This window comes from Phalacrocorax aristotelis, chromosome 3 (genome assembly GCF_949628215.1).
Source record: "Phalacrocorax aristotelis chromosome 3, bGulAri2.1, whole genome shotgun sequence".
NCBI lineage: Eukaryota > Metazoa > Chordata > Aves > Suliformes > Phalacrocoracidae > Phalacrocorax > Phalacrocorax aristotelis.
The window spans coordinates 121,016,582-121,041,561 of NC_134278.1; the positions used below are offsets into that span (position 1 = coordinate 121,016,582).

General features: G+C 40.8%; 1 protein-coding gene across 3 annotated transcripts in view; it reads left to right on the forward strand.

Annotated features, from left to right (window-relative positions):
* The first annotated feature begins 924 nt into the window (after nucleotides 1-924).
* The window catches only part of AKT3 (AKT serine/threonine kinase 3), a 153,397-nt gene continuing 129,341 nt past the window's right edge, over nucleotides 925-24,980 (forward strand). The window contains exons 1-2 of one of the 3 annotated variants that reach the window (XM_075089395.1): nucleotides 925-1,032; nucleotides 13,625-13,779. In XM_075089395.1, coding sequence (XP_074945496.1) covers nucleotides 13,734-13,779 — 46 coding nt within the window. In that variant the 5' untranslated portion in view covers nucleotides 925-1,032; nucleotides 13,625-13,733. Of the gene's footprint in view, nucleotides 1,033-1,206; nucleotides 1,343-13,624; nucleotides 13,780-24,980 lie in introns of those variants that run through there. The other 2 variants (XM_075089394.1, XM_075089396.1) reach the window with 2 other exon arrangements.

The following is a 24,980-nucleotide window of genomic DNA, read 5'->3' on the forward strand; positions in this document are numbered from 1 at the left end:
AACCTCGCACTCTAACGAGAGCTGCAGGATCACGCCGGGCTTTGGCTGCAGCAGCGTGCAGGCCCGGCGCTGCCAGCCCGGGCGGCCCCGGAGGCGGCCCCGCCAGGCGAGCGGAGGGCCGCGCTCAGCACCCTGCAGCGCGGTTCCCCTCTTGGCACCGGCTACATTTCTGTATTGCTTGTGGCAACGGGAAATGTCAGAGAGCCACGAGCCGATGGACGGCGGTGTAAGGTTTCTCTAGACGTTTGTTTACCCACTGGGATAACTCGAAGTCTGCAGATAATTTGGCAATCTCGAGGCTGGTGCATCCACTAAACACTTCAACAAGGGATGAATTACAGCTTCCTGCTGTGCAGTTTTATTCTTGGAGGAGTTTGCAGAGCTAAGCGGACCGCTCCGGGTACCACGGCAAGAGAAGGGAGTAGGTGAATGCACGAGTACGAGAACAAAGGAAATAAAACTCGGGATGTATGTACGGGTCTGGCGAGGAGACACGCCGCCGCCGGCTCCAGCCGAGCGGGAAGAGGGGCGGCGGCAGCGCGGGCCGATTCCTCTTCCGCAGGGGCGGGCAGGACCCCCGCCGTCGCTCCCCGGCCGCAGCGGGCGGCAGGCACCGCCGGCACCGGCCCCAAGGAAAGACCCGGGCGCGGCAGAGCCGAGCGGAGCGCCCGGTGCCGGCTGACGCCGCCGCTCGCATCCGTCCTGCCGCCGCCAGCCGCGGCCCGGCGGGACACGCCGCCCCGCTCCGCCTGCCCCGGCCCCCTCCCCACTCCCTCCCGCCTCCCCCACCCTCACCTCAGCCGCCCCCCTCTGTCTGGCTCCCCCCGCTCCGTCTGGCGGCCCCCCCCTCCCCGTCCCCGCCGCGCTTCTCGCGAGAGCTGGGGATGCCGCCGCCGCCGCCGCCGCCGCCGCCGCCGCGGAGGGGGAGACACTCGGGGGGAGCCAGTGACGTCGGGAGTTTTCCTGAAAGTCAATAACGAGCCCGGCGGAGGCGGCGGGAGGAGCCGAGAGCGGGGCCCGGGCGGCTCCGGGGTGAGTGCGCCGGGGGGAGCCGCCGCCGCCGCCCTCCTGACCCCGCGCATCGATGCTGCGGCCGCGCTGCCCGCCCGGGCGCCTCCCTGCGTAGCGGGGCGCGCAGATCCATGTAGCCGCCGCCAGCGCCCTGGGGCCGGAGCCGCCTCCTCCCGCCCCCGCGGAGACACCGGCCGCCAGGGACCGCCGAGCCCGGCGGGGGGACAGGGGAGGAGGCAGCGGCGCCCTCCCTCCCCTTCTCCCCCCGGAGCCGCCGCCGCCGCCGCCCTCCGGCTCCGCAGCAGCGCCCGCGGCGCCGCCGCCTCTGCAGGTACGGGGCGGGAGGGGCCGGGCGGCGGCGGCGGCGGGGCGCTGGGGCGGCGGCGGCGCGCGAGGGGATGCGGGGCGGCGGCGGCGGGGCTGCGCGCCGCGGCCGGGGGCGGCGGGAGCGCGGGGCGGGGGCGCCCGTGGCCTAGCGCTGCCGGAGGGGGAGGGGGTCGCCCTCCCGGTGGCGCGGGGCTGAGGTGGAGAAGGGCGGGGCGGCGGGGGGGGGGAGGGGGGCGTTATGTAACGGGAGGGGGGGAGGGCAGGGGCAGGGCAGGGCGCGCGCCCGGGGGCGCCGCCTGCGCGGGCGCGGGGCCGGCGGTTCCCACGCGGCGGCCCCTCCCCGGCGGGCGCGCGCGCCCCTGTCCCGTCCGTCCCCCGTCCCCCCCCGCTCCCGCCGCGGCCGTGCCTGCGGTGGGGGCGGGTGCGGGGCGGGATGCCGGTGCTGGGCGTCGGAGAGGTTCTGTCCGCTGGGAAGTTGTGAGTGTGTGCGTGAGGGAGCGTGCCCGCCCGCGTGCCCCTGCGCTAAGAATAGCACCGCGGCCGGCGGGCCGCTGATGGCCGCGCTGCGCTCAAGTGATGCTGCTGCTGTTGCCGCCGCCGGCGGCGGCTCTGGCTGCAAGTAAACAAACCGCCCCCCCCCCTCCCCCCCCCGCCCTCCCCCCTCCCCCCCCGCCCTCCCGCCTTCCCGCCCGCCCTCCCGCACCGGCCATCATGGAGGCCGCGGCCCGCATGCGAAAGTTGCCGCGCAGGCGACCGCGGGGGTGACCGGCCGCTGTACGGAGCGGGGCCGGGCCCGCTGCCCGGAGGCCGGCCCTGGCCGTGAGGCGCGGCCCCGGCGGGCGTTGCTGCGGGGCGGGGGGCGCCCGGCGCTCCGCGGGGTGAGGCGGGGGCAGCGCTCCCGCCGCGGAGGTGCGCGGGGGCCTGGGTGCGCGCGCGTCCAGAAATACTGAACGTACGTGATGCAGGGCGGCTTTGACAGGTCAGTGCAGCGCCTCCGAACACGGAGTTATCGGATCACACCGTTATATATTGTAGTTCAAATGCAAATGATCGTGATGTAACGAGCAGTAAGAGGCTTATGGGCTGGCCGGCGGCTTTACGTGAGCTGCGCTTCTTAGTTTACTTCTAGATGGGAATCCAAGAGGCGTGAAATAGCCGGTGATGTTTCTCTCACGTTCTCCCGTGATGAGTTATTTGAAGGGTGTATGTAAAAATCCAAACCCTTATTTTCTTACAGCTGAAAAGGAATAAACAATTCCTCTCTTGACCTTTATTCTAGTTTTTTTTTCTTTAATATAGCTATTAGTTGACTGGCTACTCGTACGCATCCACACCATCTCATTGTTTTTATGAAAACATGTCTCAGACTTGATTCACTTGGCCCCTGTCTAAGAGTTTTATTACCAAAATTACAATATACCTGGTACCTGCGTTCCCAGCTTTTTTCAGAACTGAAGAAACTTACAGCAGTCTCTTCTGCTAATGTTTGTTTAGGTCTCACTAAAACTTTGTTAACAGGCAAACGTGATTCCCCATGTTTTGCATATGGAGCCTTTTATTTCTCAAGGCAAGAAGCACGCAAAATAAGTAGACCTAAACTTCTGACAAGTCATGTTTTAAGCACAATGTGTCGTTTCAGCCAGATTCTGTATAGGCCTGTTCTGGCTGTTCTGCACTGGAATACGGAAAGAGCGTACAGGAGATAGAGAAGGAAGCTTATTTTGACTTCAAGTGTGCTTCTGAAGGAGATTCTGTTTGCAGGACCGCTTGGTTTTGTTTAACAGGAGCCTTTAAGTTGACCCCAATATCTTTAATTGGATTGGATTGCTAATTATAGTCCATGTGGATATATTTTAGTTGGATGCAACCAGTAAGTCAAGTTCAGATACGGGCCAAAGAAAAACTGCAGAGATAAGAAAATGTCTCTGTTTCTTAGAAGGCTACACATAGTATTGGAATAACTCTTTTTTTTTTCCTGTAATGTAAGTGCATGGTGTGTGTGTGTATACACAGGTAATATTAACCAGACTGTCTTGTTTTAGACAGTTTATTCTATCGTGTATTCCTATTTAACTAGGTTTGAATGAATTCAGTAGTCTCCTTAGTTTCATAAATACGTTCACAGAAAGCAGTGTTTCAGTATCTTACTCCCTCATTTTTTTGGCGTTTTGGGGGAAGACGATGTGTTGTTAAGGAAAATGCTGCCATTCTACAGGAAGTCGTTGAGAATTCAGGCAGGTACTAGATCCTTCAGGCTACTTGGAATTTGTCCAGCACTGATTGAGTGTTCTTTCACTTCCTGGGTGCACATTTTCCCAGTTTAAAAAGACCTGTTGAATAATTGTTTCTGTACCCAAGAAGCATTATTTGCTAAATAAGTTTGAAATACTCAATTGTTTTGGAAGGTACAACACCATTACTGCAGCGGTTCCTGTTAAAATTACATTTGAAATCTCGGTGTTCTTCTCAGTATAAATAAGATACAGTTTATTGTAACCTTGTTTAGTTATAGTTTCATTTTGTGCTGTTAACGCACCAGGGAAGGTGGCCTGGTGACATGGTAGCCCAGCTTTCCCTCAGTTTTGCATCAGAGACCCAATATTCTTTGGCATCTTTTTATGGTTTGGGCATACTGCTGGTTTTAACTGACGGTGGAGAGTGGAAGGATATTGAAATACACTGGGTGAAAACTTAGAATAATAGAATATTTAAGGTTGGAAAAGACCTCTAGGATCATGAAGTCCAACTTTATTGTACTACACTTCCATTTTGGTATGGATAAGGCATAAATGAATTTATTTGCTTTAAAAATGATGCACCATACTGTAACTGTATCTCTTGTAGGTACGTGAGTTGTCTGTATACCAAAAGCTCTCTGTTCTCTTTTTCCCAACTAATGAAGTAAACATTCTGTTCAAAACGTGCTGTGCTCCCTTTGTGAACAACAGTAACAATTCAAAAAGAGGGGGATAGTGAAATGTGTGCATCCTTGAGTTTTGTTTAACATTAAAATGTTGCTTTTATTTTCAGTGCTTGTATGGAATTTACAACCCACTTATTGTTTTAAGTCATGTCTTCTGTAAGAAAAGATTGCCAACTCAAGTGCTTTTTAAAATTATTCTAGAATATTAGATTAACTTGTGTCGTCTCAGATTCCCGTTCTGTTAGGAGATTCCTAATAAGAATACTGTGGAGGGGGCAGGGGATGCTTTCTAGTACAGCACGTACTTCAGAGTGTTTTGCATTGCTTGTGAGAAAAGGTGTGTTTTCAGTGAGAATCTCGCTTGTCAGCTGGTAGGGTTCCTCTTGGTTGTGTGGAAGAGACTTTCCCAGCCTTGCAGGGTCTCGTTGGTAAATGTGTTGCATTAGCTACTCTTCTTTGCAACAAGTTGGTGTCCTATAGAAACGATTATTTTCTAAAGATAAGTTACATAGTAAATGGAAAAACTGGTTCAAAGTGTTTAAAAGAAAATCTGTTAAAGACAGTGAAACAAAAAACTACAGGCAACTAATAAAACATTGAGTGTGAAAGGTGACTTTTTAGTATTTTACACAGCGTAAAAAGTAGTCCTTAAAGTTTTGGTTTGTATTTTCACCTGGGCTAATTGTATGAACAACGTTCTGGGCTACCTATATGAAGAGAAGAATTTATAAATGAAGCTTATTTAGACAAATCACTAACTTATACTAATAAAAAGATGTTAGAAAATGCAAGGGTGTCATAGTTGGTTATTTGGCATTTTGTCCTTCTTCTATAACTCTAGATCAACGTTAAGTATGGGCATTCAGGTAGTTTTGAAACATGCCGTGGATTTCAGACAGACTCATTTTGTCTTTGTTGTTTAAAGGTGTTGTTCAGGTGTAGTAGGAAGCTGTGGCAGAGTTAATACTTAAAAAAAATCCCCCCAGGATTGAATATCATTAAATGTTACTGTCAGGGAGAGTAAGCAGTTTTGGCTTATGTGTATGAAGATGCTTACTTTTGGTCACTTCAAATGTTTCTTTGATTTTTTATTTTAATACTATTTGTATCAACGCTTACTATGTTTAGATTAAATAACTTAATATGTGTTGAGTCCATCTTGACCAATGCTCTTTTTTCTGCATACTTCTATGTGAATGTCTAGGTGTGAGTCATACTGATCAAAAATAGCATTAAGAACAAGTTGTTGCCCTGTGATATTTTTTCTTTTTTTTTTTTCTTCTCTGTTATATCCTGACTAAGAACAGTAGTAATTTTAAGTTCTCTTAAAAATGAGACTGAGTCCACAATATTTCATGCACGTCTGAATGACTTGACAGCATGGTTTGTCAGACTTCCCTGCCTTGTCCCTGTGGTAAAGTTATCTGAGTGCCTTCTACAGCAGGAGCAGAGATGAAGAGCCTGCTTCAGCTTTGCAGAGATAGCGAAGGTCTTACCAGCACCTTTTGTAGGTGTGGAATGGCAGTGCCCAACAGTCAAAACTTGTTATACATCTGATTTAGCACCACAGAATTGATACACAGTATTTCTCAGTTGAGTCCCAGCAATTTTGCAAAACAATTTCTACCAATACACGTAATTTTTTCCCCATAGCGTTTAGGTGCAGCTTGCCTTGTGAGATTTTTCTTAAAATTTTTATATCTTTTTCTAAATATATGGTGTGCTTTGAGGCAGAGAGTTGAGGTTGTATATGTGAGTTTCATGTAATCTGGCTTTTTGTATAATGTTTGCCAAAGGTCTTCATCTAGTGAGCTCTGCATCTAGCCTTAAATGTGCGTAAGCAATAGCATACCTTTGAAAAATGCACGGTCTTCATTTAAGGTTGCAGAAAATTCATTCTGTCCTTAGGAAACTGTGATCTCAAGTTGACGAGGATAATGCTTTTTTGAAGGTGAGTGTGAAGATCCAAAGGTTTTAGGATAGAAGTTGATTATGTTCTAGTCATAGTGAGGTGTCAGAATTTGACAGTAGGTTCAGCAATGTTTGATTGCTTGTAGGAAGGAATCACAAAGCTCGTTTCTATTGTTGTAAGGCAATTCAGAGCTTAAATTGTTCAATATCCCAATAATAAATAAATACACTATAAGACTTTAAAAGAAAGCTACTTGGTAGACATGTCATTGAACTTTTTCCGTCTTTTATGTTAATAGTTTGAGAACATGTTTTTATCTCTCTACTTTCCTTTTCTTGTTACTCATGGCACTTCACATGTTTCTGGTTTCTGTTATCTTCAAGAGTATGTTTGGTGTTTTATACACTGATGTTGTGCTGCAGAAAAGTTACTATCATGCAAATAATTAAATACATGAGCTTAATGAAACTTTATTTTGTATCTCTTGAAGATTATCTTTTAAAATCCCTCACCTCAGAATGAATAGGAATTTCTAGGTTCTTTGAACTTCTGAAAATTAGATTACCTTTTTTTGAGTATTCTAGACACAGAAGGCCAATTTTACTTTGTTTTAAAAATGCGGAGCTTGGGTTTAATTTTGCTTGGTTATCTGAGTCATTACTAAACTATTTTTTTAAAGGACAAAGGAACTTTGTCTTAAAAAGGCAAGAATTAGTATTCCTACATTAATCCTCAGCAAGTTAAAGTTATTACATGTATTTTGAAGCGTTGAGTGGAATAACGTTATCATAGTTGTGATACTCAGCTCAGCTAGTCCTTGGCTTGGCTTCCTTTAAGTCTCAAAACTCCTGAGTTCATTGTTCAGTAACTTTGTTTTAATGCATAACTTTAGCCCTCCCTTCACATTTTCTACTTTAAATATACTCTTTGGTTAAACTTCAGACCTGTGCTCTAATGTTTTATCACTCTGCTTCTGTCTGATTTTCAGTTATTGTTTTATGCGCTTGCTGGGGGGTGGGGGGGCAAAAAGGATTTAAAGTATTTTTGGTCAATAAACACAATGTGAAACAATGGCTTGTTAATGTTTCACGTGGGATTTTGAAGAAACAATTTAGTTACATTTAGAAACTTCCTTTATACCTTGGTAAACAAAGGCAAGGGTGGCTTTGTTCACCTTACTTATACCTTTGTCCCTTAAAATAACTTGCTTTGTCATTATAATAGGAAAAGAAATACAGAATGATGGTTTCTTTCTTGATAAACTTATTTGGTTGCAGAATCTAAATAAAACATCAGACTTGTATATTAATATTTCAGTGTGCCTGTAGTCTCCGAACTAGGCTTATCTGAGCATATATTAGTTATGTGCAGCTTTTTGACATACTGAAAGTAAAAATAGAATCCTGAAAATATTAAGGCACAAAGCATATGTTTAAGTGTGCTTTAAAAAGAGCTATTTATCTTTTCCAAAGTACATTGTTTTTCCTTACCACAACGTGTAGGCAGTGCTGTTTTCCTGTTATGCCCCTCATTATTCCAAGTCAAGGGTTATGAAATAAAGTTGTTCAGAGTAAATTTTTGATACCAATATTTTTAAGGACATTGAGGCTTTTAGTATGAAATATAGTTTAAAAATTTACAATGCTCGTTGCTCAGATATCTTGGAATTTTTTATATTTGTTTTAAAATTTGTAAAGTATGAACTTCTCTACATAGTATTTAGGGGTATCTTTAAGTGTCTTAATTGTGCGTACATAAAGATTACCATTTTATAAATTTAGGATCTATTGTCTTTTAGAAATCTTGTGGGTTTGGATTTCTTTGTCTTGTCAAACCAATTCATGTTTTGTTTTGTGTTGTGTGTGTTTTTTTTTTTTAATTGACCCTATTAAGTTGAACAAACACTCTCTGCCTGCAAGTTCCTTTTCCTCAGTCTAAGCAGTGATAGTATTTAAATTGGTCCGTCTTCCTGAGGCCATAAAAAGGAACAGAATCCAATCTGCTGTGTTTGAAGTATAACCAAAATTCCAGAATAGGTAGTTGTAAAAGTCTGTGTAAATTCTGTATACTTTTTAAGTAAAGAACTCAGCTGAATGTGATTCTTCCATTAGCAACATAGGCTAATTTGATTTAGTAGGTTTTGTAGCAATCTCTGTTCTGCAACATAGTCTTTTGTGTAATTTTTGATGATGTGCAATATATCCTCTAATTGTTTGACCAGACTTTTAGATAACAACTTTGGTAGGGGAAGAGAATATGCATGCATTTTTTATATAAATAAAACTTGGATCTCAGCTTCCAATCCTAAAGACAACTCTGTTTTCAGTTTGGAGCCTTATCTTTTTGAATTCCTTGCTCTGTGACTGCAACCGGCACTGGAGACAGTTACAGCCTGTTCAGTTGTCTTGGAGGATTCAGACTCAGATTTGAGAAAACCTCTTAAGAGCTTGATCTGCTACAAGAAAACCCTCAAAGCAGGAAAGCAAACGTGTGTGTGATGGAAGCCACTAGAGGATGACTGAGATCTGCTTTTTTTTGGTAGTGTGTATTTTGTGTGTCCATGCACAAATTTTTTTAGTTACCATTCTGAGAAATAAGGAGATAAAGGTGATGAGATTTGGCTCTGCTTATGTTGAGGACCAAAGAATCTCAGTGAGTCAGGGAAAGTGAATCAGGAAGATTCACTTGCTGTTTTCTTCCCCAAACATTTTATTAAACAAATGATTACTTGTAAAGGGAAAATGGTAGTTTCCTTATATATTAAGAGAATAAGGTTTGATGAATCACTAAGCTGATAATGCTACAAGAAGTTATAGGGATCGTCTCTGGAAGCACTGAAACTGATCCTTTTGGTATTCTCTATGGTAACTTGAGTTGGTAAATGTGAGAGTATCTGTTTTTTCTCAGCTCCAAAATTGTTGAAAGTAGGAGCCTGTGTTTATGAAAGTTCTTACAACAGAGACCTGAATCATACAATTTACACTGAATTTATGGGCACTGTCTTCTTTACTCAGCTGTCTCTTGTCACGGGGGAAATGGGAGGATGCCCAGATTCCAAGGGAGTGTTGTCTGTTCTTAGGAATCTCGATGATTATTCACTTACACATAGTGGCTGTTAAGTGTAGACCTGAACCACTGTTTTCAGTCCTGCTTGGAAGGGATTTCTTTCCTTCTTCCCATCCACCGGGTCTGTGGAGGTACCTGACTGCTGTGATGGGCATGAGAGCCGCCTTTAATTTAAAAATGCAAGCTGAGGCAAAGGCGTCTTCCTGCTGAATGGTCCATTGCTCATTTTAATGGTTGGTCTTATAGTTCCCATATGGTAGCATCGTGAAATGAGCTGGTCCTTCTCAATGTTGCTGTTATTCTTAAAGTTCAAGATGAAAGCTGAAAAGGTGTTGGCTAGTTTTCACCATGGCTTGGGAAAACTGTGAGCCTCGGCAGAGGGATCTGGAACTCTGTTGCATGTAGTAGTTTCTGCTTAGCCTTTGTTCAGAAAGCTGCAACCTTGACGGCTAGGAACTTAGAAGGGTAGTACTAGCTCTTTAGAAGTGTGCTGAATTATTTCATCAAACACTATAAAAGCGGTTTAATAGCTTTCCTAAGAAGACTGGAAAAGTTTTACTGTTTTTCACCAGATCCAAAAAAATACAGGTGTTTTCTTCACATGACTGAGTGCGATGGAGTAAATTTTTATACCTGCACCGTAAAGTATACAGACAATAGGTTCTTGTATGTATTGAGCATATACGTGACTATCTGATACTGTCTGCAGAATACACAAAATACACCGTTGGAAAAGTATCTTCCAAGTTCTGTTTGATAATGTGGGGAAAAAAAAGCAATGCAACCTGTTCTCCAGATGCTGGAACATATATAAAAAAAAGTCAAGTTTTTCCCTGTAGGAAGCAGCTGGAATGCAAAATATCATCAACTTCAGTTCTTACACATTTTTTCCTATTTCTGTGGGTTCATCCTACAGCAATAAGGGAAACTATAAAAATTACTATATACCAGCTGCTGAAACTTGAAGTGCATCGGGAGAGCAGAGTTGATTGCTAACAAGTATTTAAGTTCTATGCCAGCTGTGCAGAATAAACATTTCTGTAGCTTTTCTTGAGGTAGTTGAACTATAGATAAAATGCTATTTTCATGTGAGAGCTCTTGTTCCGCATGTTTCAGGCAACTCCTTTACGTCTGTAGACAATCCTTTATGACGTCTTCAGGGACGAAGGTTTCTGTGTGGCTATTTTTCATTAAGGTCAGTTTTCATCATGATAAGAAGTAATTCTCAAAAGTCTGCTCTTTTAGAGCTTTGCTGAGTGACTTTCAGAGTAAAGAAATACAGCTTTTAGAAAACCTCAAAGGAATTTAGTAAAGGATAATACTACAGATGCTTACAAATGGCTTCTTGAAAGCGTAGTATGGACGTATAAACTTTATTTTTGTTAGACTTTTAATGCTTTGGTATATCTCCTTCAGCTTCCTATGTAATTCAGCTTGACTTTTAATTACCCATTAAGGGAGCAATCAATATAACCATACAACTGTTGATAATTCTACATGAATTTTTTCTGGTAATATTGTGAAGCAAAACTGGAGATAATTCAGTTAGTTTTGTCACCATATTTATCTGATGTTTGTATTTTGGAGGTTTTGTTCAAAATTCAGTAAAGTAGTACATGTGATGTGGCAGCCACAATCCTACAGGCATATACCTGAGGTTGTTGGGATGCTGGCTGACATGAAAACAGGTTATAGATCAGATTTTGATTGAGTAATACTAACTTAATTATAATCAGTGATTAAATAGGGAGCTTTAAGCATAAATTCATTCATTAAAACTGGGTGTCTACTGAAATCATGGACCTTACGATCAATATGTGGACAGATAAGATTTTTGCTACTTAGTACAGAATTTCCCTTCTTAAAATTAGTCTCTACCAATAAAAAGAAATTGTTGCACTTTTCGTAAGCACACACTAAAATTGGAAAGTACATTAAATTTGCCAAAAGAGTAAAACAGATTGCAGCATATGTCAGCCCAAGCTAAGTACTGTGTGTCACATTGCTTCTTTTGTCTTGACAATTTAAAAAAAAAAAAGTCACCTGTGAACACTTCTTAAAGAATGCAATGAAAGTCTTGTAGGAAAATCAAACTTAAGTGGGATATTTGGATACTAATGTGCTTACACCTCCTTCACAGGACAGCTGCCTTTAGGTCACAGTTGTTTGACACTCGCCTCTGGCTTTGTAAAGATTTGTGTGTTTGTAATAAGAGCTGATACTGTGATGTGGTGATCCAGAACGGCAAAACTGCAGCCAGCTTTCAGGCGTGTGTCTTAATCTGTCAGGATCTCTTTCCACGCACAGCTGATAGACTTGCTTATCTCTAGTTTGAAGCACACAAACAAAAGTTCTGATAATGTATGACCCAGAAAATAACTCTCACACTAGTAAGGTGAAGGATGTGGAAATGCACATTCTGGTTATTTCTGCCGTATTGGCTTACATAATACAAAGTCTGCACAGCTAAAGCTAATGAGATCAATTAACAGTAATGAAACAGTCTCATGTCCTTCCAAAACCTTGTGCATAACATTTTCTTTTAACTCTTATGAAAGCTTAAACAATATTTAAGCCTTAAGGCAGGGTGTAGTTGCACAAACAGCTGTCTGGTGGGTGTCCTTTTAGACACAACAGGGTCTGATGCCAATGCAAAAGGCTGTGCATCACCTGCGTAGGTCTTACTGTCATATTTGCCAGTGCCGTGGAGATGTCTTAGAGGCACTGTATTCAGTATTACTTAAACTTTGCACTACTAATGAATTTAGCATTGTGGTTTTTACTTTTATGCAGCTGAAATACCGCATGTTTTTGAAAAAAGTAGTTCAGTGAAAGCAAAGCTGCGAGATGGACGCACTATAGCGTTTCATAGAATCAGGTTGTTCTGCATTTTCTGTTGCATACCACTTGAAAAAAATAATCATACCAAGTTCTATTTTGCACAGCATCCATACAGAAGTAGCCTTCCATCTAGCTGCTGTGTGGTGGAAATACACATTTTTCAAATGATAAATAAGAAATAACCTGCATGTGTGTAATGGTTCAGTTTTTAGCCTGTACTTGGTGAGATTAAAAGAGCTTATTTCCCAGTACTTTCTCCATTCATTTGTTGCACAGATTGCTTCTAGCACAGTCATACTTGTTTCTATCACATGTTTACATTTGTTGGTCAATCTGCTAAATGGATATGTATGTGCTGCATGTGATAGTACTAAACAAGTGTGTGGGTTCCTGTTCCATGCTAATGCTGTGTGCATGAGTGCACCTATGTGTACAGCTGTAGAAGAGTGTTCCTCCACCATCAGAGAAATCCCTTTTCTTGGCTTCCCACTTTTCTACATGAGCATTGTTTGAATGGTTCTCTTTATTTTGAAGGATGGAGGGGAAAGGCAGTCTGCTGGCAAAAGGAAACCTCTCCCGCCCTCTGGCTTCTCTTCCTACTTGATTGTAGTGCTATTTATCTGTTCTTTACAGCTGTTAGGTACTGGGGAGTAAGGCAGTCAGAAGAGAGGGTTGTGGCTTCTGAGAGTGGCTTGTCCTGTTCCAGGACTAACTTCCCTTCTGTCGCCTGCAAGCTGAGCTTTGTTGCTGCCTGGCTTAAAGCCTGGAGAGAACATGCACTCCTTCTTTTCATAAACCAAACATTGACTTTTTTTGGTTAATTTGTGATCTTAAGAAGTTGTTTTTCTGTTTGTGTACTTGCAGATGACGCTGGTTTTAAAAAAGCTTATGTATTGTTAAGGATTTGTATTGGCTATAATGAAGTTGTAGAGGAAGTAGGAAGAATGTTATATTTCTGTAGCCTTTACTATATTTTTTTTAATTCAAGCATTAAAAACACTAATTGCATGGCTGATAAACTGGTTACTACAGATTTTAACAGTTATGAGGATAACCATATCCATAATACTTAAAGCTTTGGTTTTAAGCTCATTTACCGAACCTTTCTTTCCATTTCCTTGCACTCTTGGTATGATCAGCCTAGCCATAACAGAGGAACCGCTTGTCCATTGCATGGATTCTGACAAATGTGGGAATGGTTAAAGCTCCAGTGGGTTCAGAGTTGGACCTGTGAAGCAGTACTGGCACCCTTTCATTTACCAGCATCCTGTGTATTAGTACGAGGGAATTCTATTGTGCGCATTTTATAAAAATGCCATACGACTTAAAATTTAACACATTCTGCTTCTTTTAAGTGTTACAGTGTTCATGGGAAATGTGCTGTAAGACTAGAAACATGATTCTGTTATATGGTTAATTAAAAAAAAGGCAGATTTTTAATATGAGCTCAGTCAGTGGAAGACATCAACAAAGACTTTTTTGTTGGCTGTCAAGTGAGAAAAAACAGAAAAGACTTAAATTCTTTCTCTAATATTTCCTTCCAGGCTGACTCATCAGTAGAAATTGGGAAGAGCTGCAGAAGAGAAGCCAAACAGACAAGCTGATAACTCAGAGAAGTACTCTTTCGAGTTGGGGGTTCAGAGTGGAGTCATCATGAGCGATGTTACCATTGTGAAGGAAGGCTGGGTTCAGAAGAGGGGTAAGTCTACCTTTTAACAGAAAGTTGTGATGTATTGTACGCTGTGTGCAGTGGCATTATATGGTTACATGTATGAGCATTCGTGATTTATCTTCTGGTCTGCGGCAAGCTAGTCTGACCATATGGAATTAATGACCATTAAGGCCTTGGTCTTGTTAATACTTAACCCTCAACACCCCTGTTTATAGGTATAACTGACAGTGAAGAGGAAGTTGGACTCAGTAATTCCCACTTAACCTTGCTGCTGCAGCTGCTGTTACCCATGTATCAGACTAAGTAGGCTGTTATGGCAGCTGGAGGAGGTAGTAATAGAGGCGCACAGTAGAAGGTTGCCTGGAAGCTGTTGCGGATGTGATGCTTTGTGTGAAACTTCCTAGATGCCAAAATCATTCACTGTGGCTCAGCTTGAGTTACAAATGCAAGTACTCCCCATAAAACCGACATAATACTTGCATAAAGCTCAGCATACACCTAATTACTTTGCAGACCTGGAAGCCATATGATTGAAGAATGTGTTCCTAATTATAAGCCAGACTGAAGTATGATTTTTCTGCTACATTGAATTCTTGTAAGTTCTTGAGATGTCACTTTATAACATGTCACCGTGTGATTTACAGATTTGGGAAGGTTGCTGTATGTTAAGCTTTGAATGGGAAACCTCTAGAAGTATCTGGCATTTGTATCATGTAATGAACCTCGGATGAAATCTTCCATGCTTCATGCTGCTCTGCTTTGGGTCATGGTTGCACACATGATTATTTCCAAAAGAACATTGTCTCTCTTGCAGAGAGAAGGTGGTCTGGATTATAGGGTGATTTATGCCGTGAGCTTCTGTGATTCTACTCAGAAAGATTTAGACTGGAATAGTGGGAACAAAATTACCCTTTAATTTACAAAGAAATGCTTTTGTTTCAATAGCAGTGTGTGAAGACAAAGATCATTATTAGCTTTGTTATTGCAGATTGACATTAAATGTCAAAGAAGCCAAGAGAATGAGAGAAGTAGTTTATTATTCTGTTATTATTCCTGCATAAATTGTATTTCAGGATGCATTATGGGTATTGTAGATGAAAATGGGCTAAACTATGAAGTTGAAGGTCTGCTTCCTATTTTGGAATATATACTTACATTTACAACAAATCAAATTTTACATGACAGGAACTATTAAAAATTTAAAATTATTTTTCCTTCCCATCTTGTTGTTTACTCAGTTTGGGTATCAGATTTCTTTCTTTGATTATTTCATATACATTCTTTCAAATGTATTAGAAAATGAACCAAATAATTTTCTTTTACATGACATCAGTTCCTTCATGTAATATTGCTCATTCTTATTACACCCAGATATGAACTCTGTGAGCACTGGAGGTGCATATATTAATCACTCTGGTCCAGAAAAGGCCAATGTTCAAGGAAACTCAATGTCTTACTGAATATTTGAAATTCTGAAATGTAGAATAAAGGTTTTCTTCCTCATGCTGTTTTATTATCTATTAATTGAAGAAAAGCCTACTGAGTCGACATTTTTCTGTCAGTTTTGTTAGTAATTATTTTGTTTTCTGAGTAAAGACATTTCATGACAAGCATTTTCCTTATTTTAATCAACTTTGAATGTATGGTTGGTTTTTTCCTTCTTGCTACAGGTAACTGTGTAGGTTTAAGTGGGGTTTTTTTTTAGATCTAACATTTTGTGTCTGACTTATTCCAGTTCTTGGATTAAAGCATTTGTTTTGTTTGTTTCTGAAAACAAAAGTGCAGTGGTGTTTTACAACGTCAAGAATTTGTGAGCATTTAATTCAATGCTTATACATTTCATGTAATTACAGCTTCTACCCTGACCTTGCTCTGGAGCAAGAGAATCAAAGTTGTGAAGTGCTTTTTTTTTTATTGTTGCCAAGAAAAAGTATCCAACCTTAATCTAAATTCCAAAAGTTGCAGTATGATCTGTAGACACTTCTTATTTTTGCAGCTAAATATTCTCTCTTTGTACAAGAAGCATCACGGGATTGGGTAAAGCTGCCCTGCTTCTGCAAGCTATGATGCTATTATAGTTTTAAAACGAATTCGTCCTCTGATCGTCCTCACTTGCCACTTATTGGCTCAATTCACAGGCTAGTTTTGGTAGGTACAAACCGGGCTCCTCCTGGAGGAACCTGAGTGTGGGATCTCTCCAGGTGGACACTGAGTGAACTCCAGCCCCTAGCGAGGGGTTTTTGGACAGCCCTGAACCATGTGTGTGTTGGTGCAACGTTCAATCTGAGGCTTCAGACTGAATTTAACTTGAAATAAAATTTGTAAACCCTACATGCTGGAAAGGTAGGGGTCTGGGCACCAGCTGCTTCAGCTGACTGATCTGCCAGATGACTCAGTCACGTGGATATAGCCTAGGATGTTTTAAAATTGTTCCCTTCAGCAGTCAGGAAGGTTTGTGACACAAGAAAAAGAACAAAACAATCTCTCTCTGTGATTCACAGCCCAGTCAAGGAGTATGGGGATGAAGAATGGTTTTGAGAAGCCAGTGAATGAGACAGGCCATACAAAGGCAGGTTAAGTGAACTGAACGTGGGAATGAGAAGGGAGGACTAAAAGTTGAGCTGGGGATCTCTCTCCGAGTTGAGACTGTAGTAGAGAGAGGCTGGGGAAGGCAGGGTCTGTTAGGGCACAGTGTTACAATTCTTAATGGCTGTGAAACGCACTGAGAAAATGTTTGCTTCATTATCCTTAGTGCTGTATCCATGTCAATAATGGAGGGCTGAGGGCTGTGTGTTTGTAAGCTTTTAACCCTGCTGTTGAGCACTGAAGAGTCGATGTGATGCTATACAGTTGGCTTCAATGCTCTGTTTTTCTGTGTTTGCTTAAGTGATGAACCCGTTAAAGTATTACTCTTTTAAAGTCAACCAGCACTCAAAGTTAAGAAATGCCAGAATTAAGTTTAATTTAGATAAATTTAATTAAGGATGATTATACTCAGGCTTTGAGTAGTCTTTAGGAGAAGTTTCGGTGTGGTGAGAGTAGATGATACCAAGGAAGAGTAAGCAGTTGTATGTGAACGGTCAAATGGGCAGAGATGACAGGCTGGAGGTGAGAACTTTGGGCAACAGAGGACACAAAACCCAAGAGGAAGCAAAGCCTGAGAAGCTCAGTGAACCTCTGGCACAATCAGGTCTATCTCAAGAGGTGAAAGGTGACCCTAAAGCACAGCGTCTGGGCCTGCCTAGCAAGTAATGCAGTCCAGTGAGAGCAGATTCAGAGAATGAAATAATTGGTGATGAGGACCTGAAACCTATCTACATGCAGTGCATTTGCAAAATGAAGTGGGTGTTACTTTGGACTGGCTCCTGTCTGCTCCGGTGCCCCTTTGGCAGTGGTAGTGCTCCTGGAGTACATCTTGTGGTTTTTAGTTTCATCTGAAAGTAACCAGGTTTGTGCACTCCAGGACTGCTTCATGCAGCAAATGAAAGTGCATTAACTAGGGTGATAGGAAGATTTGTTGCAAAAGTGCTCTCCTTATCTGAACTAAAGTACTAATGCAGATGTACCCTGTGAGACTTCAGAACCTGTACAAGCGGAGAGCCAGTGGAGCAGTCATCTTAGAGCGGAGTCTCTGCTCAGGCAAGAGAGGAGTGGGAATATGTATTGTCAGATGGTCTTATGGTTGTTTGTGACTTACTGTCTCAGACCTAGTGATAAGACCCAAGCATCTCATGGCCGTGTGTCCCTGCGCTGCTGCAAAGATATTCTTGCAATTCACTTGCCCAGTGTGCTTTGTTTCAGAGAGGGTAATAATTTTTCTTTCTTCTTTCTGTTCTCCAGTTATTCCTGGAACCAGATTAGGGGAGAGATGTGTTGTCTTCCTTTATGAGTTTCCTTTTCAGATGACACCAACGTTTTTCCTTCTAATGCATACAGGTGAAAGGGAAGTGATCTTGACTAAAAATCTGAAATACAATGATCCAAACCTCACTGCTCGTATGCCAACGTTAAAACACATATTTGACATTTATGCAGTTAGTGTAAGGACTCTGCGGTAATTGCTGAAAAGGTTCCCTTTTTACACGGAGTCCCATGGAGAGGACAGGGGGGAATGGACACAAATTGCTTTTGGGGAGATTCCGTTTGGATACAAGAGGGAAATTTTTCACAGTGAGGACAGTCAACCATTGGAATAATCTCCCCAGGGAAGTGGTTGACTCAGCCACGTTGGACACCTTCAAGAGTCATCTGGACAGGGTGCTGGGCCATCTTGTCTAGACTGTGCTCTTCCTAGAAAGGTTGGACTAGATGATCCCTGAGGTCCCTTCCAACCTGGGATTCTGTGATTGGACTTTTACATTTTGGATTTTGCTTATAAGCACAACGTTTTGCAGAATGTTTTTTTAAATTACTGTAAGAGTACTTTTAATTTTACTTAACATATTTTTACTGTATTTACTAAATTTAGTGTTTTTGTTTTACAGAGGAGGGGATACATTTTTAATTTATCAGTTTGGAAACAGCTGGTTTTTTTAAATGGATGAACATGCTTAGTATGATTAGAGCTGTATCATTACAAAAGTGGGTTTTATGCATATAATTTGAGTGGTATTCTTTAAAGCTAAAGCTTCCCGAGTTGTAGAGTTGACCTTGTCTGTGGTCTATAATAGTCACAACAATTAGATTTAAGAATCATTAATAACTATGCTTAATTGCAACCTAATTTCTTTATATATAACCTGTGCACAAGATTTCAATTAGTTTAAACATATGAAAAGGTTTAAGAGTCTTTGTTACCATGTTATTAAAAGATCATTTGGGACAAAGGAAAAATTGACACAGATGCTAACTTTTTAAAGAACCCAGTTTTAAATTTAACATGTCGACTAACTTTTTCTTTAATTGAAATAGTAAGTTATTTTTTTCATTTGGAGAGAGTATACCTGATGTGTATTGCATAACAAGATGGCTAAATCATTATTTAAAGACAAAGAAAAATGTTGTCAGTTTAAGTCAATGCTTCTGTTGTCGTACCTCAATTACCATACCTTTGTTTGGGCTTCTGTGTTCAAGTGTGTTACATTAGATAATGCTGTTTGTCATGGCAATCTTTACATGGCTAACATGAGATATTTTAACCAAATTATGTTGAATAGATAATGTATCTGACTTATGAGAGTGACTTTAATATACTCTTAAAGTCCTCATTTTATCTGACAATGCCCACCTGAAGTACAGAAGCACTAGTATACCAATTTTATAGAGAGGGATCTGAAGTATAAGATTGCTGTGGCTTAACCATGACAACTTAAGAAGTTTGATGTAATAAGATGGTGGTAAAAAACAGATGTCGTGAAGCTTTCCTGTAATGAGGTTGTCCTGTAAACAGTATATCACTGAAATACAGCCTTTCCTAGCTTCTTAGTATCCAGAACTGAATTACCTGAAGATGTGTTAGTATTTCTAAATTCATAGAGGCTATAGAATAAGATGTGTTTCATTTACTGCGATGAGATTCACTCAACTGCTGGTCTGTTTTCATTTTTGCAATTCAGGACGTGATTCAGGTATCATGGGATTTTAAGAAATAACTGTGTGGAAAATATTTATTGTTGTTCTATCTGCTATCAAGAAGAATAAATAGTGTAGTGGAATAAATCTGTTGTTCCAAATAGGAATACAATTGTTGTTTAAAATACAAATTATTTACAGTCCTAGGGTAACATGTCTCTCCCCCTCCCCCCCAATCCAGAAAAATAACTAAGTCATTTAATTTAATGGACATTGGGTTTTACAGTTGAACCAAGACCAAACAGATGTTAATTTTGGAAATACACACCGGAGATGGATTTTATCTGGTATGCTTGTGTTTAGTGCTTTTTCTTTTTATTTGTTTCTCTTTTTTTTTGGGGGTGGGTGCAGGAATGCCTTGATTGAAAAATTAATCTCAGAAGTTATGGTACTAATTGAGTGTTATTCACAACCCGTCAGAAATCTTGTTTGCAGATTGTCTGAATTATTTGAGAGTTTAACGCACCTCTAACAAAGACAAATTTAAATAGACTATTTTGAACATCTGCTATACAAAGTAGAAGAAATTTAAACTACTTTTTTTCTAATTGTCTTAGCGAATAGTAAAGCCTTCATTGATAAACCACTTGAAACTAAATAAGCCTTTCTTATTATAATCTTCTCTAAATCTGTCTAATTAATAGAAAACATGAATTACTGTAAAGTTCCAGTAAAATATATGACTGTAAAAGAGGCAGCTCCATGAGGACCAAAGACAGAAAAAATGATAGTGCAAACTGTCTTATTTGAATGTTTATACATCCATATATCTAAACTAGATTTTTTTAAAAGTTCCTAAATTGTTAAAGATTTCTATATCATGCACTCAGTGTAGAAATGGATTTTTGTAAATCTGTAAAGTTGCTTCCAGTTGGGGAAACCTCACACACTGGTTTTTCTTTGCTTCCACATACACAGCCTTCCACAGGCTGTATTACTGAAGCTACACCGCTGGGAGAGGAGAAGGGCCCTCTGTGCCCTTCCTCTGTCCAATTCATTTTGTAGTTGAATACCAAGCTCCTCTTTATGGAATAATTGCAACCTTGTTAACCTTACTTGTCCCTGAAGGAAGGCCAGAACTAGGTGAAAATCTTAAACTTGATGTAACTAGGATGAGTGTGGGTCATTCTCTTTGCTGAATAACTGTTTATTCCAGGTACTTTTTTGGTAGTAAATAAATGAGTGTTATTTTTTCAGCTTTCCACCTTGGATTATTACTAGTTTCTGCAGGTAAAGGGAGTTTACTATAGTGATTGAAGCCTGAAATGCAGGGTATTTTAAACACTCTCAAGATTTTTCTCTGCAATATCCTTGCTGAATGCCAGTTTAGAGAATTCTGTGTGGTTGATTAATTTCTTGCTTTTTAAAAAATTGTTTTTGCTTCAATATAGATGTAATAGAGCCTTTCTCAGTTTTTAAATGGTTCTGCAGTTGTGGTTCTGACTGGTATACAGCTTTTCTAGATGGACCTGTATTGTAGATGATAGCGGCTAAAATTCTGTGCATGTTCTTTGATTAAATATATTAGTTCCTACCACTTACACATCAGATAGAAGATGCAGTAATATATTCAAAGGGAGACAGGCGTTATCCTATGTATGTATTAACAGGGTATCATTAATGTGGAATGTTCATGGGAGTATCAACATTTGACCTTGGTGTTACTGATATTCAGGTTTTTGAAAAGAAATTGAACAAATTCAAGACCTAAACAGAATCCCTGTTTATTATCATCCTTTCAGTGGCTTGCAAAGCATGTTTCTGGTGCTTATCGCCTTAGGCTTTGGGCTTTCACATGCCCTGAGTTTTATGGTAGAAAAGTGCTTTTACTATCCTGACAATAAGTTGCTTGTTACACAGGAAAACACCTAGGCGATGTTTTTTTTTGAGTATTCTGGACATACTGGAATTACATATTTTTGTATGTCCGTTCCATTTCCTATGTAATGAATGCTGCCTTATTACTCATGTTCTGAAGGTTTTCTTCATTTATACCGGTTTCTCTTATTCACACCAGTTTGTTACCCATGAGGGCAATACTTTTGAAGAAGCAAGCTTAACAGTCTCTGTCACAGGGATTAGGGAAGCAAGATGTTAACAATTCATGTTCTTTTCCTGCTCACGGCCCTCTTGGCCTGGCAATATTGCATGACCAGCAGATGTTGAAAGTATGGTGTTGGGGAAGACTTTGAGGAATGCTTTCCCAAATATGTGTTTTCTGTTTAAGTAAAAAGTAGGAGTTTTATTAAAGCTTAAATAGTCGCACTATGTACTACCTTTAGCCTACTGTAATCTGTTGACTAAACTTAAATTCATTTGTGTTTATGTCACTTTCACATTGAAGATGTTGTTATTGTAAGGATAAGTTGCTTGCAATACCAGTACCTTCGATTATCTCCTTAAAAAATCCTCCCTCAATATACCTACGTGCCAGTCCAACAAATCTCTCAAGTGTTTGTGTTTTCTTTTATTTCAAAGGCAGTGCATGTACCTGTTCTTCTCACCTCAGCTAGGACAATCAGCTTATGCCTCTGTGGGACCCACTTCTTTTATACTACCCCTGCTGTAATTGTCAAAAACATTAATAAGGTCAACAGCTGTGACTTGAAACTGGGTCCTGAAGGAGTTTTATGACTGGACTGAGAAGTCAAAGTTTTAGGGCACCAGTATCAAGAGGCAATGGAGACTGCAACTTGAGATCTTGAAAAATGAGCTTTGGGAAGAGATCAGGCTAGTGATGATTTAGGGAATGAATGGAAGGTGGAGGACAGGGGAAGAAGTGTGGTAGTATGGTGTCCATGCTATCTGTGCATATTTCCAGAGCTTTGCTTTGGTCTCACTGTCATGTCTGTTCCTATGGCCTGAGAGCCTCTTGGCCATGGAGTGTATGAGGTGTCATCATAGTGAAAGCCAAAGCTTTTAATAGTTGATAATTTGGAGATTTGCTTCAGCTGTATACTCTTTATCTGTAATATAGATGTACCTCCAGTCTCATTTTTTTCCAGTCCTCTTCAGTGCCGTCTCTAACTATTTCCCAGCTAGCCTGTGTTATTACTGATTACTTCCCTTGCAAATCAGGGCAGTGTTAGCTTACTTCTTTTAAATCTAGGTACATTTCTTCGTAATCAGATCATTGCAACTGACATCTTGTTTACTATAAATTCTGAGTTTATAGTTTGCTTTATTCCAGAGTGCTGTCTTAAAACTGATAGGAAGATAGAAAATGAATTTGTCAGATGCCAGTATGCTGATACAAAAACACGTTCCCCTTTTCAAGATAGATTCAGAAGTTCACTTCCAAAATGTTGGCTGTCTTGCCTTAGGGGGTGGCCTTTCCAAAAATATTTAATTACAGTATGGTAGCATATTAACTGTGTAAAATTAGAATGTTCCCAGTTTCATTAGTCGTTGTTACCGTTTTTACACTGAAATTCCAAACTGTGTAATCCTCAGTTATTCACATTTGAAGAGTTGAAGTGTAAAAGTTTTCCTGGGGATAGCTTCTTGCTGGTCTTTTGTCAACATTGTCATGCTAAGAAAGTTACTGAAACCAAAATAGCCTTTGTAGATAGCTGCTAACTAGGCCTAGATAATGAGAACCACACCACCAGAGAGAGATCCAATTGCTACTTTATACAAGTGCTCTGTGCTTTTCATTGCGATAAACTCATGGACAACTATGTTCAAAGTATGTTCATAATGAAGAAAGACATAAGATGGTAAATTATGTAAAGAATTGGCCCAATAGTGTCTTAAATTTGGCACTCAGTATTGTGGATTTTAACCTGAATTTGTCCAAGTCACCGTTTCCCTCAGATAAAATGGAAATAGTATTGCTACTTCATCTCAGAAGGTTCCTGAATATGAGTTTGTTTATCCTTCTGAAACTTCTGGGTGCCTTATGTTTCAATAGTCATGCTTTTTAAAATGTAATTGTTTATATAGGAAGCAGAATGAGTCTAATAGTAGTTGAAGTTCAGCCTGAGGGAGAAGCAGTGGATTTTTTTGGTTTTGTTTATCCTCCTGACACGTTGCAGAGGAAGAGGTGGAATCTGTTAGGGCGTACAAAGGGAGGAGCTGTTAATCAGATGCAAAAAACCAGTTGTCCTTTATCAATTCTTAAGGTTAGTTTTTCTGCTAGATGTCTTCCAGAGAGACTGGAGGAAACCCCTAAACAGTGATCACTGGGAGAGTAATCCATAGGAACCTTACAACATTTCTACCTACACTTACACTCTTTTGACCCAATAAAACTGTACAGATGGGTTAGTGATATAACTTTTACACATGTGAAAATACTTACAAAATAGTGTGCTTTCATACAGCATTGATTGCTTTACTTTAAAGCTAGTATTCACTCACTGTTTTGAACTGTGCTGGCTTTTATAATATCATGCCAGTTTATGTATGCTGACTAAAACATCGGAAACTTTTCTGAACAAGTTTATTCTTTTCTTATCTTGAGAAACAGCAGCAACTACTGTATTTTAATTAGGAGCTTGTGAACTTGCCCCCGATAGATGCCGTTCCATGTTTACTTGAAACTTGTGTTAAGTGGAAGCTTTTGCGAAATAGGGGAAGTGTCATGTCCTCTTCTTCCTCGGTTGTGTTGGCACTTGTGCTTGTAATGGTGACATGGTGAATCATACCAGGAAATTTAGCTGGCTGAAAATGAATCTATTTTTATTTTCCTAGCTAACTTTCAGATGGATCATTTTCCTGACCTGACTCAGTGTGTAGCTGCACAAACAGTATTGCTGGCGCACACAGGAATGCGCGAGCGGCAGTGCAGAGGGGCAGGACAACTCCCTCGTAGTGGCAGCCTGCACCTTTGCAAGAGTAAATTGGTTATAGAACTGCACCTAAAGCTTCGGTTATCACTATGACCAGATGCAGCACAACCAGTTTGTATTTCAAGATGGTTTTCTTTGAAGTTCATCCTTAGAAAAGGGCCGTCAATTTACTCCCTGTGCTAGTCCTAAACATGATTGAATTAAAAAATGCCACCCAGAGGTTAGCTAGTTCCTATTCTTGTGTGTTTATAGTTTTTAAACAAACAGTAATTTTTAACAGAATAGTGACTTGGCCAACATCTGAAACATTAAGTGGCTGCTTAATACAAATGATACAGTAGCTTTGTAATCCTTTTGGGTTTAGAGTTTGAAAGCTGTTTAAAGCTGTATTTTAACAAAAAATATTTATTTATATTGTATTTATTTGAAAGCTGTATTTTAATCAAAAAAACACCCAGAGCTTATGATAGACAGATATCGTTCTGAGGCTAGTGAGTTGTTGGCTTCTGGGTATTGCTCAAGATTAAAACTATACTTGTGATTCTCAGAGTTCAGAATATACATCCTGTGTTGGTGGACAATCCGTAGAACTTCAGGTAATGTTAATTTTTAAGCCCCTTGAGTTTTCTGTAGAGTTTCTACTGTAGAGTTTACTCTATAGAGTTTCTACTACATTTGGTAGAATTCCTGTAAAAGTAGATTTTGGCTGAAATTAATTCTTTGCAAGCCTACTTCTGGGTTTGTTTGGTTATATACCAAAGTTTGGAGAAGGATCAAGCTCTTTATGATTTCAGCTTGCACAATGAATATTTGAAATGAATTTTTGCTTTAAACGTTTGTATTTGGGATCCTTTTGGATGGTTT